Below are 14,113 nucleotides of genomic sequence, written 5' to 3'. Positions count from 1 at the left end.
GAGATAGAAACATGATTCAATTTAGCCTCCTAAGCACATTGATGAGGCCCATTCCATCACAGACAGTATAGTGAATGTATGAAATAAATAAAACTCCTGCCTAATCCCGCCTTTCCACTCTACCTTATAAAATCAGTGGGGGCTAGTTTCTAAAGCTACGTTAACCACATTTCCTCCGTCTCAGGAAGATGAAATCTCTCCTTGAATGGTTACTTGTATAATTTCTGTTGTTGAGTTTTAGATCCTCCTTATTCTGTTTTTTGGGTTTTTTTTTCTTTCCATCTTGAAAATGACCAAATAAAGAAATTCTATGCAGAACGGCATTGTTCCCATCTGTTTTGTTTGGCTTTTGACTCCTTTGTTTCACTATTGGCTACTGCTCTGGGAAGATGTATCCAGATACTGCTGGACTCCTTCGGTTGCTGATTCAGAACTTCAAGCCAGCTGAGCTACCTGTCCTTGGCTCCACTTTTCCCAACTAAAGATGCGTGAAAGACTCTGTGGGCAGTTCAGTCAGCTCTTCTTTCTGTCTGAGAATCAAGGGGTACAGACATCACAATCACAGGATCATAGAATTTTAGAGCTGTAAGGGACCTTAGAAGTCATCTAACACAGCCCCCTCTTTTATTTTTTGAAAATACATTTTATGGATTTTACATAGTTATGTCCGTCCTTGTTCTCCCACTGCTAATTGAACCCTCTCTTCTGAGAAAGAAAATGATTAAGCAAAAAACAAAAATGAAAACATTTGATTTGGAGGTATAGAAGCCACAACTGACAATGTATATAAGATTGTTACGGTTGTATAGAGTAGGAAGGTATATTTTATTCTCTCTTCAGGACCTTCACCAGGTTTTTTTTCCAGTTACTCAGAGTTCAACTTTCCAATTACATTGATATAGTTAACTATGTTTATTTTCTCTTGGTTCTGCTTATTTTGCTCTGCTTCAGTCCATACAAATCTTCCTATGTTTCTCCAAATTCCTCATTCATAATTTCATACTATGCAATAATACTCCTTAAAAAGCTTTTTGCCAACCATTTCTTAGGTGATAGACTTTCTACTGTTTCCAGTTCTTTGCTACCATGAAGTGTTTCAATGACAAATTCGATACATATTAATTAGACTTTTGTTCCTGTCTTTAACATCCTTGGGACACATGCTTAAGTAGTGAGTGAAAACACTGGGTCAAAATGATTATGAACAATTTAGTTGCTTTTCTTGCATATTTCCAAATTTATGTCCAGAATGATTAACCACCTCATTTTATACACATGAAAAGAGGCCCAAAGGATTAGAATATATAAGGTATTAAGTGGTCCTACTTTTTTTTTTTCAAATTTAGAATTTGAAACAAGCTTCTCTGACCGCAAATCTAGTGCTCTTCCCACTGCACTACACTGCTTCTATCACCATTTCAAAACCCTGTACAAAGTTATGATGACATACATCAGCGCAACTTTGGTCAGTCTGGGTCCAGAGAAATCAGATTTGTTCCTCTCATCTCAGAAATAATTATATGGTTCAAATTATTCATGATTGGGCACCTTTTGCCTAATGGGAATAATTAAATATTCTCAATATCTTCAAGATGTCAGTGGAAAAGGAAAATAAATAATAACAGGATGAGAATTTGTTGTGGCCTTTCTCAAATAAGGCAGCTAGATGGCTCAGTGGATAGAGTACTGGGCCTGGAGTCAGGAATATCTGAGTTCAAATCTGGCCTCAGAGACTTGCTGTGTGACCCTGGGCAAGTCACTTAACCCTGTTTGCTTCAGTTTCCTCATCTGTAAAATGAACTGGAGAAGGAAATGGCAAAGCCGGTTACTCTAGAATCTTTGCCAAGAAAACCCCAAATGGGGCCATAAAGAGTCGAACATGACTGAAACAACTGAACGACAATAATTCTCAGGTAAATAGTGCCTTCAGCCAAGACACACTTGAAAACCATGCTGCCGATAATTGTTACTTCAGTGTGATAAAGGAGTTAACTTCTATGTTTAAATGTAGTGCTGACCTATGATGAAGAGATGGAAGAGAGAATATTCTGGTATAGTTAGAAAAATAGGCCCTGAAAAGAAATAAGGATGTATGTGTATGAAAATTAGGCAGCAATATTAATAACAGTTTAATATTCTATACCTCTGGTTCTCATTCTGTTTGGTTTCCATGGAAATGTTTTTGGTAAGAACTTCATTTTACTTACCACCAATGGATAAATGGGATTCTTTTTGGGCATATGAGAGTCAGGGCATAGATATACCTCTCTTTGATATTAACTCAAAGATAAACAGTGACTACTATAAAAGTGACTTGTGGTAAACATGGTGAAAACTAAGAAATTTTCAAGGGGAAGCCAGTCAGTGATTAAAAATGGTATCCTCACAATCCCTTTGAGGGGAATCCAAATTCCATTACAGGAACTCAGTATTTCTTGATGGTAAGTTTTGTGCCTCCTTCAATGACACAACTATAGGATCATAGGGTCATAGATTTCAACCTAGAAGGAACCTTAAGAAGCCATCTAGTCTAGCCCTCTTATTTTACAGTTAAGGAAACTGAGGTCCACAGAGGTTAATTTGCCCATAATCACACAGGTAACGGGCCAGAATAGCACAAAGGTCCTCTGACTCCAAAGCCAACATTTTTTCTACATTTCCATGTACAAGTAGGTTGTTTTCTTTGCCCTAGGTTCCAGTGACTGAGGTCTGACTCTACTGAGCCTTTTCTTCAGTCACTTGAATTGTGAGAATGCTTCACTTGTAATGATTTACTTAAAAACCCAAAGAGATACTGTTGTAAAAGCAGGCAGCACCATAGTTCACTGTTTAAAGAACTTTGAGGAGACAAGGAGCAAGAGTGATTTTTTTTGGAAAGGAATATAATTGCACATGGCTTGCTTTTATTTAAAATGTCTCGTTTTTTTTAATAGCTGGAGCATGTCTTCCATATGATAAAAAATCTGCAATGCTTTTAAATTCTAAGCAATCCATAAGAGAGGCCTAAGCTAAGTATTTTAGGAAAAGTTTTGAGAATAACTAAGATAATTCTCTGCTATGAAGAGTAGCTCTTATTAATGCTAAAGTGTAAGCAGATGTTAAATTTTCATTCAAGTTCAGTGTGATTGGCAACTCAGTGCCCATGTGGCTCGCAGATTATAGAAGCTGGTAACAATTAACCACAGGTTAGTTCCAGACATAAGTCTCAATTTATGGCAGAGATTCTATGCAATCAAGCAGTTAGAAACCGTCTAATTACTTCAATTCAGGTGAGCATTTTTGCTAAGAGTTACTAGAGACCAATAATGTGTATACAGGATGGGCAGCAATTGCTAACACCCTTATCCATTAAATGCCCAATGGGACAGGTTAGTGGATCAAGCATCACTTTGCCAAGTCTAGACTGCCTGAAGCCATAGGTCTCAATCCTGCAAAGGGGAAAATGTGGTCCTTCCATAGTCCACAGGGGGATGAGGAACTTTAGAATACCACCTTTGAAATACGGTTTAATTAAAGGAAAGATCATTACCATCAAATTAATCAGGCACCTACAACAGTACCTCAGCTACTGTGGCCCACTCTTTTCATGACAGGGTTAGGAGAGAACTTAAAGGTCATTTAGTCCAATTCTCTTTTTTTTACAAATGACAAATGGTCGAATGATGTGTCCAGCCAAAGTCAATAAGGTAGAAAGTGCCAGAGCCTGGATTCAAAATCTAAAATTGAGTGCTATTTCATCTGCACCAATGGCTCCAAAGGGCTTACATCTGAAGGATAATATTTCGAAGGATTTTGGAAATAGATGTTGGTAGGAAAGTGGGTTACAAAAGATGTGCATTAACTTTGTAGATAACATCTGGAGATGAGTTTGGAAGATAGAAACAGGCACTAAACTAGAGAGGAACAGAAAACATCTTGGATGATATAATCAGAGTTTAACATGATCTGATATGATCTCTTAGTTAATTTAAGTCAGAAATAAAGTAGTGAAATTCTATGAAAAGACTTCGCACAAATTGGCCGGGCAGTTTTAACAAGTGTACAGGTAAGAAAATCAACTTGCTTTACGTACAACTCCCCAACTCCCATCCCCCAAAACTGCCCTCTCATCTTGGAGTTTCTCCTTTCATGGTTGGGGCTTTCTCACCCTAAACATCGCTGGGCCATACCGAGTCCCTTCTCCCACTGATGAGTTCCTTCTGGGTCTCCTTTTTAGAGATAGGTCCAGTCTGGACATGCTTCCTTCTCCTCCCAGCTGTGCTTCTGGGCTTCCCCACCATCCTCCCTTTTCAGTTCCCTTTTATGTATTATCTCTCCCCCATTAGAATGTAAGCTCCTTGAGAGTAGGGACTGTCTTTTTGCTTTGTATCTCTGGCAAGCACCTGGCCTCATAAGCACTTGAAGGTTTGATGCCTATTTGCCTGCCTATACAGACTTCTTTTTTATGAATTGAACATTTAAAATGTACTTGGAAGGTTTACTGTTAGAAATCATTGAATTCTTGGTATGGCCAATTGTACATCCATATTTTTATGGATTTTCTGAAAGCTAAGTCCACTTGTACAAATAGGGTTCAACAATTTTGCTTTGAAGCTAGGAACCAACCAAAAACTGATAAACCAGATGGACTGTTCACCTCTTATAATCTTAAGTTTCCTTCAATTCTCAGCTTAGTTAACATTTCTGCAGTGTAACTTTCCTGATTCCCAGTTGTTAATGGTCTCTCCCACTTCAAATGACCTGTTACACACTTCTCTGTGTACATGTTGTATCTCTCAGCAGAATGTAAGCTTCTTGAGAGCAGGGGCTGCTCAGCCTTTGTATCCTCAGCATCTTGCATATGAGTATACACTTGTTGAAGTGAAAGAAAAAGAAAAAGAAAAAACCCAGCAGCCTGTTGCCATTTGACATCAATGCCAAATCTTGAAAAAGGAAACCTGAATCAAGGTTATTTATTGAATCCCTTGAAGGATTCTCTGGAAAAGACTTGGAAGGAGCTGAGCAAATGTGGTCTAGATACTTCCTGAGCCATATTAGAAGTTAGAGGGGCAGGTAGGTGGCACAGTGGATAGGAGTCAGGAGGACCTGAGTTAAAATCCGGCCTCAGACACTTGACACTTACTAGTTGTGTGACCCTGGGCAAGTCACTTAACCCCATTGCCTAGCAAAAAAATAGAAACAAACAAACAAAAAAAGAAGTTAGAAGATGTCCTCACGGTTCCTTCTTCACTGGATCCTACACACAGGGAGTAGAACTCAAACCTGAATACAGTAGGTACAGTGACTCTCATAGTCAAATTCCAGTGAATCCAGCCTGAACATAAGTAGGTATTCCACAAGAATTTGTATAGATTATCCATGAATGAATGAAGATGATACAGAGGAAAATCACAAAATACTAACAAGGCTGTAATAAGTGAAAGCAATCGATATAATTTAGCCTAGGAAAGAGAAAGTAGATCCTCTAATGAAAGGTGAGTTTCTGGTTTTATTTCCAGAGAGAAGGGGAAACTTTTGCTTTATAAAAAAAAAATCCCAACAGGATTCTAACAGGAAATGTTAGAATGGGTGGGAGTAAAAAAATTGGTGTCTCAGGTCTCAGAGCTTTGCAAAGAAAATAGATTCTTATCTCCCTATTGTTTTTCAAGTAAGGGGGCTGACCAGGTGGTCACTCAAGGATGGATATTTTTGGTCTCTGATTCCACTGATTTATGTCAAAGGAAGGACATATTTTATATATTTTTAAATTTAAAAATAACAAAGAAAAATACATAGTTTTGTCAAAGAGTTCATGCTGTTTCACTCATAGTTCAAGAATGAAATGAAATCTTGTCATGATGACTTGCAAGATAAAAATAATCATGACATTTTAAAAAAGCTTGATATTTTAAAACTGAAGAGAAAATCAGAAAGGGATTTTATACAATATTACTGAACTCACTGTCTATAAAAAACACCATCTACATTTGCTTTAAAAAGGTAGCTACCAAGACAATGACAGTTAAAGAAGTCAACGCAATGATTTTACTTCATCCCAGTTCTCTTCTTTCTGTGTATGTGAGATCTAGAAGCTTTGCAAAAGCCTTTATGTTCAAAAGCCCTTTCAGTCTACCCTCTTGGTCAATCATTCAACTGCATGATGAAAATTGGAGAAATCTTCCTTAGTGTTTACACTGGAAAAAACCAAACAAACCAACAATAAAAGGTTATGGAGCCAAAATTTCCATAAGTAAGGATATATTTTTTGTGTCATCCAGACAACTCTCCCCAAAACTACTACTATCTTAAACCACATCTAGAAAAATCTGCCAAATACCAACCGCCACCAATTTGCTGACCCAGCACCTAATTTTTTTGTCTTGTCATGCTGAATCTACATTAGTCTACAATTTAAGCAGTAACATAAAATAGTTGAAATACAACTTTTCTGCTGGTATGCTCTGAGGAAAGTAACTCTCTTTAGTCACCAAAATACTTACTGTTCTCAATTAAAAACAGCCAAACTCAGGTAGTAATTCACAGCACTTCACATTGACTCATATAGCTAAGTGATAGGAAGGTTATACTTTTCTGGATTTCACGCTGCTGTAAATTGTAAAAGCATTTCTGCAAATAGTAAAGTGAGTAAAAGCAGAAATATTATTCGTGGGTACATACTCTCTGGCACCTTTGGTAAATTCATAATTAGCTTCAGACAACTCTTGAACAGGGTGTGAAGAAAGCACTTTGGTTGTATTTTAGTGGGCTTCTTTAACATTGGCAGTGCAAAAAGATCAATCCTGTATTCTTTCCAGTAAACAGTTTTCAAGGTATGACCTACTTCCCAGATAAAGCCATTCATCCTATATTTCTCAATAAATGAAAGAACAAACTAAATTCCTTAGCAGGAGCAAAAAATCAAAGAGGGGTACTGCCTCTTTCCAAAGATTTTTTCATCAGCTAAAGAAACCATCTTTAGACCAAAAGCTCCATCTAATGCATAATAGAATTATTTTGAATAAAGCTTATATAATTACAGAATTCCCTCAATTTCTTGTTTTAAACATTTTAAGAATGTTTAAAAATCTAAGAATGCAATGAAAGGATAGAGGGAATACAAGGGCTGGGAAAGTTGGCCCTTTGCCATGGGCTGGAATTATATCTGTAATCCCCCCTTTTAAAGAAAAATATAAAATGTCCCATTCATATACTTTTAGAATGAATATAACAATTTAAAAATACACTTCATTTTGGGTCCCTGAGAACAGGTAATAAAACTTTTCCTCCTCCAGGGTGTGTGCATGTGTGTATGAGATAGTATCTGTGTATAGGATAGACTATTGTATATATTCAGATGAGGTCATTGTATGGGATATTTTACTTAATTGTTTTTCTTTGTCTCTAGGGAAAGTTTAATCTAGAAAGGAAGGATTGAAATAACTTATGTAAAGACAAAAGATATCAATGAAACGTTTTTAAAAAATAAATTTCACTTTTGTAATGTTGCAATGACATTTTAAAACTATAGAGACATGAAAGAAATAAAGGAGAGAGGGAGAAAAAATAGGTATGCAAGAAGACAGTAAAGGAACATTTAAAAACACTCTAGTACTTAGCACAGTGCCTGGCACATAGTAGGCACTTAATAAATGTTTATTGATTGACACTTAAAAAAACAACTACGCAGAGACTGGGAGATATGAATGACACACAGATTTTTGTAGATTTTATATTCCATTTGTAGGCTTTTGAAATACAACCACTAAAGGTATTTTAAGTTGTTGGGTGGCATAAATGAGCCAATCACCTGCCCACCTCTGTAGAAGGTAGAGGAGTTTAAATAATCCAATGACCCTCAAAACTGTGGGATTAGTTATCTCAAACCTTTGACAAGATCTCCCACAGCTAATGAGTAATAATACTCATAAATTACAGCAAGAATGCTTTAAGGTTTGTGAACTGCTTTATCTCATTTTAAATATATGAAAATGAGGCAGACTTTAAAACAATTTTTTAAACAACTGAAAACCACTACAGCCAGCAATACATGTTTCAAGAGGGAAAGATCTATCATTAAGCAAATTATTAAACTTCTTCAGAATTTGGTTTTCTCACCTGTAAAAGGAGGGAGTTAAACTAGATGACCTCTAAGGTTCCTTAGAGTGTAGATTTAGTACCCTATAATCCTAGCTTTTGCCAAGTTCATCAGGAAGGACAGCTTCACAGGACATGGAGACATTCAACACAGACTGAATTATATCTCGTATGATGCAACAAATTTGTTGCAGTGGCTCAGAATTTGATGCTTCTCACTTCTTTGCTTTTCACTCCATAAAGATAGTAATGTGAAAGAACCATCCAGGAGACCCATCCAAGTGGCCAGCCCAACCACAAGTTTGCTTTCAGTAGTGCTTAGGAATTATTAGCACAGTCAGGCTGAATTTCTAAACATTTACTTGGTTCTCAACTCTCACCTTAATACCCTGAGTGCTTTTGCCAAAGTAGATGTATCTACCTGAATCATGATATGTAGAGACTTAGCTTTGTGTTTCACTGCTTCCACAGGAACATATCAAAGCGTAGGTAAGTAACTTATTTTCCTAACTTCTTTGTCTTCTTTTGCTTTAAAGTTGACTGAGACTCAGAATCATATTCTATAAAGCTATTCTCCCCTTTGATTTCAACGTTTCAGGAAAAATTAATAAAATACTCAGGTTGAAAACTTCTTCCTCTGAGACAACAGTATCTTTTCATTCTTTATCAAATACATCTTTCTCTATAATAATAATATTACCTTGGAAAGTTAACTATAACTACCGCAGAAATAACAACCTTCCTTCAAAACAGCTCTTGAAATACCTTAATTATCAAACAATTGGCCAGAAATATGCTGGCTAGTAACAGAATCTTACAATATGGGACTTAGAATGACTGTTTTAATTAAGATTGTTTCTTGAATGTGTCTGATGTGTCATTTTAATTCCCCTTTCCCTCTCCCACCAGAAATGCCATAAACATAGCCATGTGACAAATCCCACCCATCTGAGGTTAGCACTGATTTATTTTTTATGGTGGGTGAAAAATAAGGTAGATGAGCCTAAGAAAACTCACTCTTCCAAAGCTGTGTAACACAATAACAGCTTCTAAAAATTCTCATTTAAAAAGTCCTTTTCTCCATCTGGTTGTGAGATACCAATGACTTGAAGTCATTCCGTACCCAGTTGTAAGTCTGATTTAGATCCCAATCTCTCTAGAGTTTATAATCAATCTTGAGAAGAAGAACAGACTTTTTAGTGAGATAGCTCTAAACCAGATTTCTTTTTTCCCTGGGGCAGGAGTTTTTTCCTAACATTTGCCAGCCTCCTCTATTACACACACAAAAGGGGCAAGCAAGTGACAAAACATATAGGTTCCTCTTGCTAAGTCCTTTATGCTCAGCATTACTTCTTCCAGTGGGCACTTAGAGATTATCTACAAATAGGAGTAGGCAGATTAGAACAAAAGGTGACCCCTTTTCAGGATGTGTCTATCTGGAACAATTCTGACAACTGGCAAGACATTCTGTTCCCTCTAAGTATCTCATTTTTCCGGATCAGCTGCATTTCATTTTAAGTAGCATCAAAGACCTAAAATTAAACTTGGTTACTAAGAAAACAAAGTTTTATTTGAAGGAAACTGATGTACACATAACCCAGAGATTTTATTCATATTCATATATTCACGTTCAGCTCATATCTTAGGCTATTTAAGCGTTAAAAGAGTTTAATGATCTCTGGAACCATTCCCCTTCACTGAAGATTCATACTATACCTGCCAAGTTACCAAAAGATAATTCCCTAAGGTACCCAGATCATTGGTACCCTGGAGAGACACCTTCAAAGATTAGGAATCACCCCAGTTTCATAAAACAGAGAACAATGGTGCAGCATGGGAAGGAGGACCACAGAAGAGAGAGTGCTAAGAAGGAAGGAAAGGGCAGGATACAATAACTAGCAGAGTGCTTTAATTGCACACAGAGGACTCAATACAAGTTTACTGAATTTTGAAAGTAAATATATTTCTGATAAAAAATCAAGGGAGGAGATAAGCAAGAAGATGTGAACAGACAAAATATTTTCAAATTAACTTGATGTTGCATGTATACATCAAGCAACTGGCAAATCTATGAGAATAATGGAACTGATTGTGCTCCAAGGAAACTCACCAGTGTTGAGTATACTGCAAGTAATCTTATTAGGGAACTTTACAATGTTAACTGCTGACATTTTTTTAAATGACACACTAAAGTCTGTTTAAAAATGGACACCTCCTGCTTATCCCATCTGATCTGTCGGTAAGAATAAAACGAAAACTCCAAACCACTGAAATATTCAGATTAGGAACTGAGGTAATCCCAAAGAAGAGATATGAGAAGACACTCCTTCACCTTCTTTGAGGGGAAGGAATTATGTCTGTGAACACTGCATATAATGTTAGATTTCTTTAATGTGTTGGGTAGTTTTGCTGAACTGTGTTTTTTTTCTCCTCCTTTGTATTCTTTGTTATGAGAGATGATTCTCCAGAAGTGAGAGGAGTGAAGAGTATATGACATATGAGGTGATACAGAAACAAAGGAACATTTTTAAAACAAAAACTGTTCTAACAGCTTTCCTGAAAGCTATTGCAAATAAGGTATGGTATTTTTCTTGTGTTCTCAGCACCCTCTGAGGGGGCTACTGCTATGCTGGATTTCCTACCTGCTCACTTAGCAGGCATTCTTTGTGGGTCTACTTTCCTCCTGGTCATCCCAAATACTTCAACAAGATTTAGTGAGGGACTCAGATGTAGGCTGCTTTCTTGTCAATAGTGAAGGTTATGAGAAGTCTCCTTCCTTTGTTTTTGGGGCTCATTTATGAGGAAAGGCTGAAAAGTTTCATTCCCCTAAGCTTCTCCACCATTCTGTCTTTATTACTCTATGCCAGCTTCTAAGCATACTTCTAATTCTGATCAATGAGCATTGAAATATCCAGCCTGCATGTGGGGAAGCCAGGTGGCACAGAGGATAGAGTACCAACCCTGGAGTCAGGAGGACCAGAGTTCAAATTTGACCTCAGAGACTTGACACTTACTAGCTATGTAATCCTGGGCAAGTTACTTAACCCAGATTGCCTCATAAAAAAAAAATATTCAGCCATGTGCATGCCTGTGTGCAACCTTGATGAATAGCAAACTATTACGAAACTTGTATATAACCCTGCACCTATATTCTCACCTGCCATCAAACGAACACAACTCTGGCCTACCCTAGGGTAAATAACAATTTTCCAAATGAAGTGTCTCTTTCTATTTCTTTCTATCATTTTAGCCAACATTTACTCAATTAAATAAATCCAAAAGTTCAAAGCAAAATGCTCTGAAAGAAATAAAAAAGGTGCTATTTCTTGTTAGCCTGATTGGTCTTCTGGTCCACTACTTGGATCCAGTAGGAAAATGCCAGTGGCAGGGAAATAAAAATCCAGAAACTTAGTCCTTTTGGGTAGTGAACAAGAGCATTAAAAATGAGAGACAAAGAGACAGAAACAAAGGGAGAGACAGTCAGAGACAGAGACATGGTGGGGGGAGAGGGAAAAAAAAGAGAGAAAGGCATAGGAAACAGAAAGGATATGTACTTTTTCCACCCCTGACCTAAAGATCTTCAAGTTCTTCTCATGTCTGTAGCTTTGCACTTGTAAGTCTAAAAGTACAAGATAGTGGCTTGGGCTAGGAAAAGCTGTGTGATCAGGCAGGTTTGGAGACAGAGCTAGTCCTTAACTGACAGTGAAAACAGTACTGGGATCAAGAATGAGACCTAATGTTATTTAACAATCATGCATATGAAACTATTTTTATTGTCATTTCTGAAGCCCATCTCAGTAACATGCTTTATGGGCAGACTTATTCATCCTCACTACTTATTCCTCTGTGAAGGAAAGGAGCATTTTATTTATTTATTTATTTTTAGGCAATTGGGGTTAAGTGACTTGCCCAGGGTCACACAGCTAGTAAGTGCCAAGTGTTTGGTCTGAGGCTGGATTTGAACTCAGGTCCTCCTGACTTCAGGGCCAGTGCTCTATCCACTGTGCCACCTTGCTACCCTGGAAAGGAGCATTTTAAATGAAGTGGTTATACTTTTTATATTCTTGGCACAAAGCAGGTTCTTCATGTTAAACAAAGATCCCCATTTGCATAAGTTGGATGATGGAATGACCCAGGCTTCTCCAGGAATGAAACCAGGTAAGATAGGTACTCTATGTCTGTTCTCATGTCTGCTGTCAGAAGGGTTGCTGATGGGGAAGGGGCAGGACAATGAGAGGATATGAATATTGTCCATATAGTATTAAGGAGAAGACAAAAGTGTTTTATCTTCCTAGGGAAAAAAAAGGTTTTCACAAAATATTAGATCTGAAAAGAACCTTAGAGACCATCTAGTTCAGAGGTTCTTAACCCCCAAGGAATCTATAGATAGATTTCAGGGGATCTATGGACTTGCAAGGGGAAAAAAATTACATCTTTATTTTCACTAACATCTAATTAGAATTTAGCATTTCCTTCAATTATTTATTTAAAAAAAACAATTATTCTAAGAAGGGATTTACAGGCTTTACCAGACTGCCAAATTGGTCCATGACACAAAAATGGTCTAGTTCAAATGCTTCATTTTACAGAGAAGACAACTAGGGCTCAGAGAGGGAAAGAGTCCTATCTAAGTTCATATAGCAAATTACTGGAAGGAGAAGAACTGAAACTCAAGTCTCTTGACTTCCAATCCGAGACTCTTTCCATATCACAATGAATAAGGAGAGGTAGCTGGGGGTGAAAGTTTTCGCCAAAGGGAAAGAGAAACCCTATGAGATGGGCATAGAAAAAGGAGTCATCAGTGAAAAGGCCCCAATCAAGAAACAGTCAGAGAGAAGAAGTCAAGGAGCTCAGTGAGTTAGATATCAGAAAGGGAAAAGCCTAATACAATAGGGTTGGTGTAGCAGAATGGAACTGGCTCCAGCTGGTCAGAGGTCTGACCACATGAATCTGCTTCAACACTCAAGGGACCAAAGGTGTGTGGGGACAGAGTTAGGGGAATGAAGAGGGGTTCAAGCCTAGGTTCATCCTCAGTGCACTGAAGGATGAGGGAAGGGTTATGAATTAATTCCCCCTCCTTCACTTATGGCCAGGGATTGTCCAACAGACTTTTGAGTGGAGGAGTGGGCTTGGGGAGGTGGGCTCGGAGAACAAAGTACGGAATAAGGCGGCAGAGGGGGCTTCAGAGGTTAGTCTTCGGGCAGTGGGCCCAGACATCAGGCTAAGGGTGGGGGGTGTCAGAGGACAGCATCCCAGGGTCAGAAGTTAGGCCTAGGACAAGGAGTACGGAGGAGGTCAGAGGTCAGGACTGGGCTGGTGGTCCCGGAGTCAGAGGTTAGTAGAGGGTAGGTGGTGGGCCCAAAGGGGGTGGAGGTCAGGGTCAGGAGTCGGCACCTGCTGCCCAGGAAGAGGTGGTTGGCCCACACCATGGACAGCGCCAGCAGCCGGTCCAGGCGGCCGCCGCCGTTGGGCCCATCCTGGTAATCGGGCAGGTGGCGCAGGATGAACTCCATGCGGGCCTTCCAGTGCTTCTCGCTCTCCGAGTAAGCCCGGAACTGCTCGGCGAACTCGGCCGCCTGCCTCGTCCCCTTCACCAGCTCCTCCGCTGCGGCTGAAGTCCCTTCACCCCCAACCATCGCGCTCCCAAACACCACCAAACCCAGAAGCCAGCCTGCCTGACAGCCACCTTCCCAGAGTGCACCGGGCCTCTATCCTCCGGATAGAGAGGCTCCTGCGTGGAGGCCACTCTCGCCGCTCTCGCCTTGACTGCTCTGGAGGACCTGCCCAGGCGCGGGGCCTGAGGCACCCAAACACGTCATCAGTCATCCGCCTGCGGGGAGGAGGAAGTGACTCAGAGCCTGCACTGTGGATGTCACTGGTGTGACCTCCCAGTGTCACCTCCCCAGGGCCACCTGGGGTGTCATTGTTCCAAGGGTCACTCTTCTGTGTCACCGTCACTGTTAACACTCCAACTATCGCATACTCCTCAAGTCAAGTTAACAAGTATTATTAAAGTGCTTATGTGCCAGGCGCTGGGGAT

General features: G+C 39.1%; 1 protein-coding gene across 1 annotated transcript; it reads right to left on the bottom strand.

Moving 5' to 3' along the window:
• Positions 1-4,928: 4,928 nt before the first annotated feature.
• On the bottom strand, positions 4,929-13,891 carry CDKN2AIPNL (CDKN2A interacting protein N-terminal like). The gene is made up of 2 exons (XM_020991211.2): positions 13,468-13,891; positions 4,929-6,173 (listed from the first exon to the last, which is right to left on the bottom strand). Exons 1-2 carry the CDS (start codon positions 13,707-13,709, stop codon positions 6,125-6,127), a joined length of 291 nt encoding a protein of 96 aa, XP_020846870.1. The 5' UTR covers positions 13,710-13,891; the 3' UTR covers positions 4,929-6,124.
• Positions 13,892-14,113: the final 222 nt, after the last annotated feature.

The sequence above is a fragment of the Phascolarctos cinereus genome, unplaced genomic scaffold (genome assembly GCF_003287225.1).
Source record: "Phascolarctos cinereus isolate Bilbo 61053 unplaced genomic scaffold, phaCin_HiC Scaffold_2;HRSCAF=192, whole genome shotgun sequence".
In the NCBI taxonomy this organism is placed as follows: domain Eukaryota; kingdom Metazoa; phylum Chordata; class Mammalia; order Diprotodontia; family Phascolarctidae; genus Phascolarctos; species Phascolarctos cinereus.
This window is presented reverse-complemented; position numbering and strand designations above follow the sequence as displayed.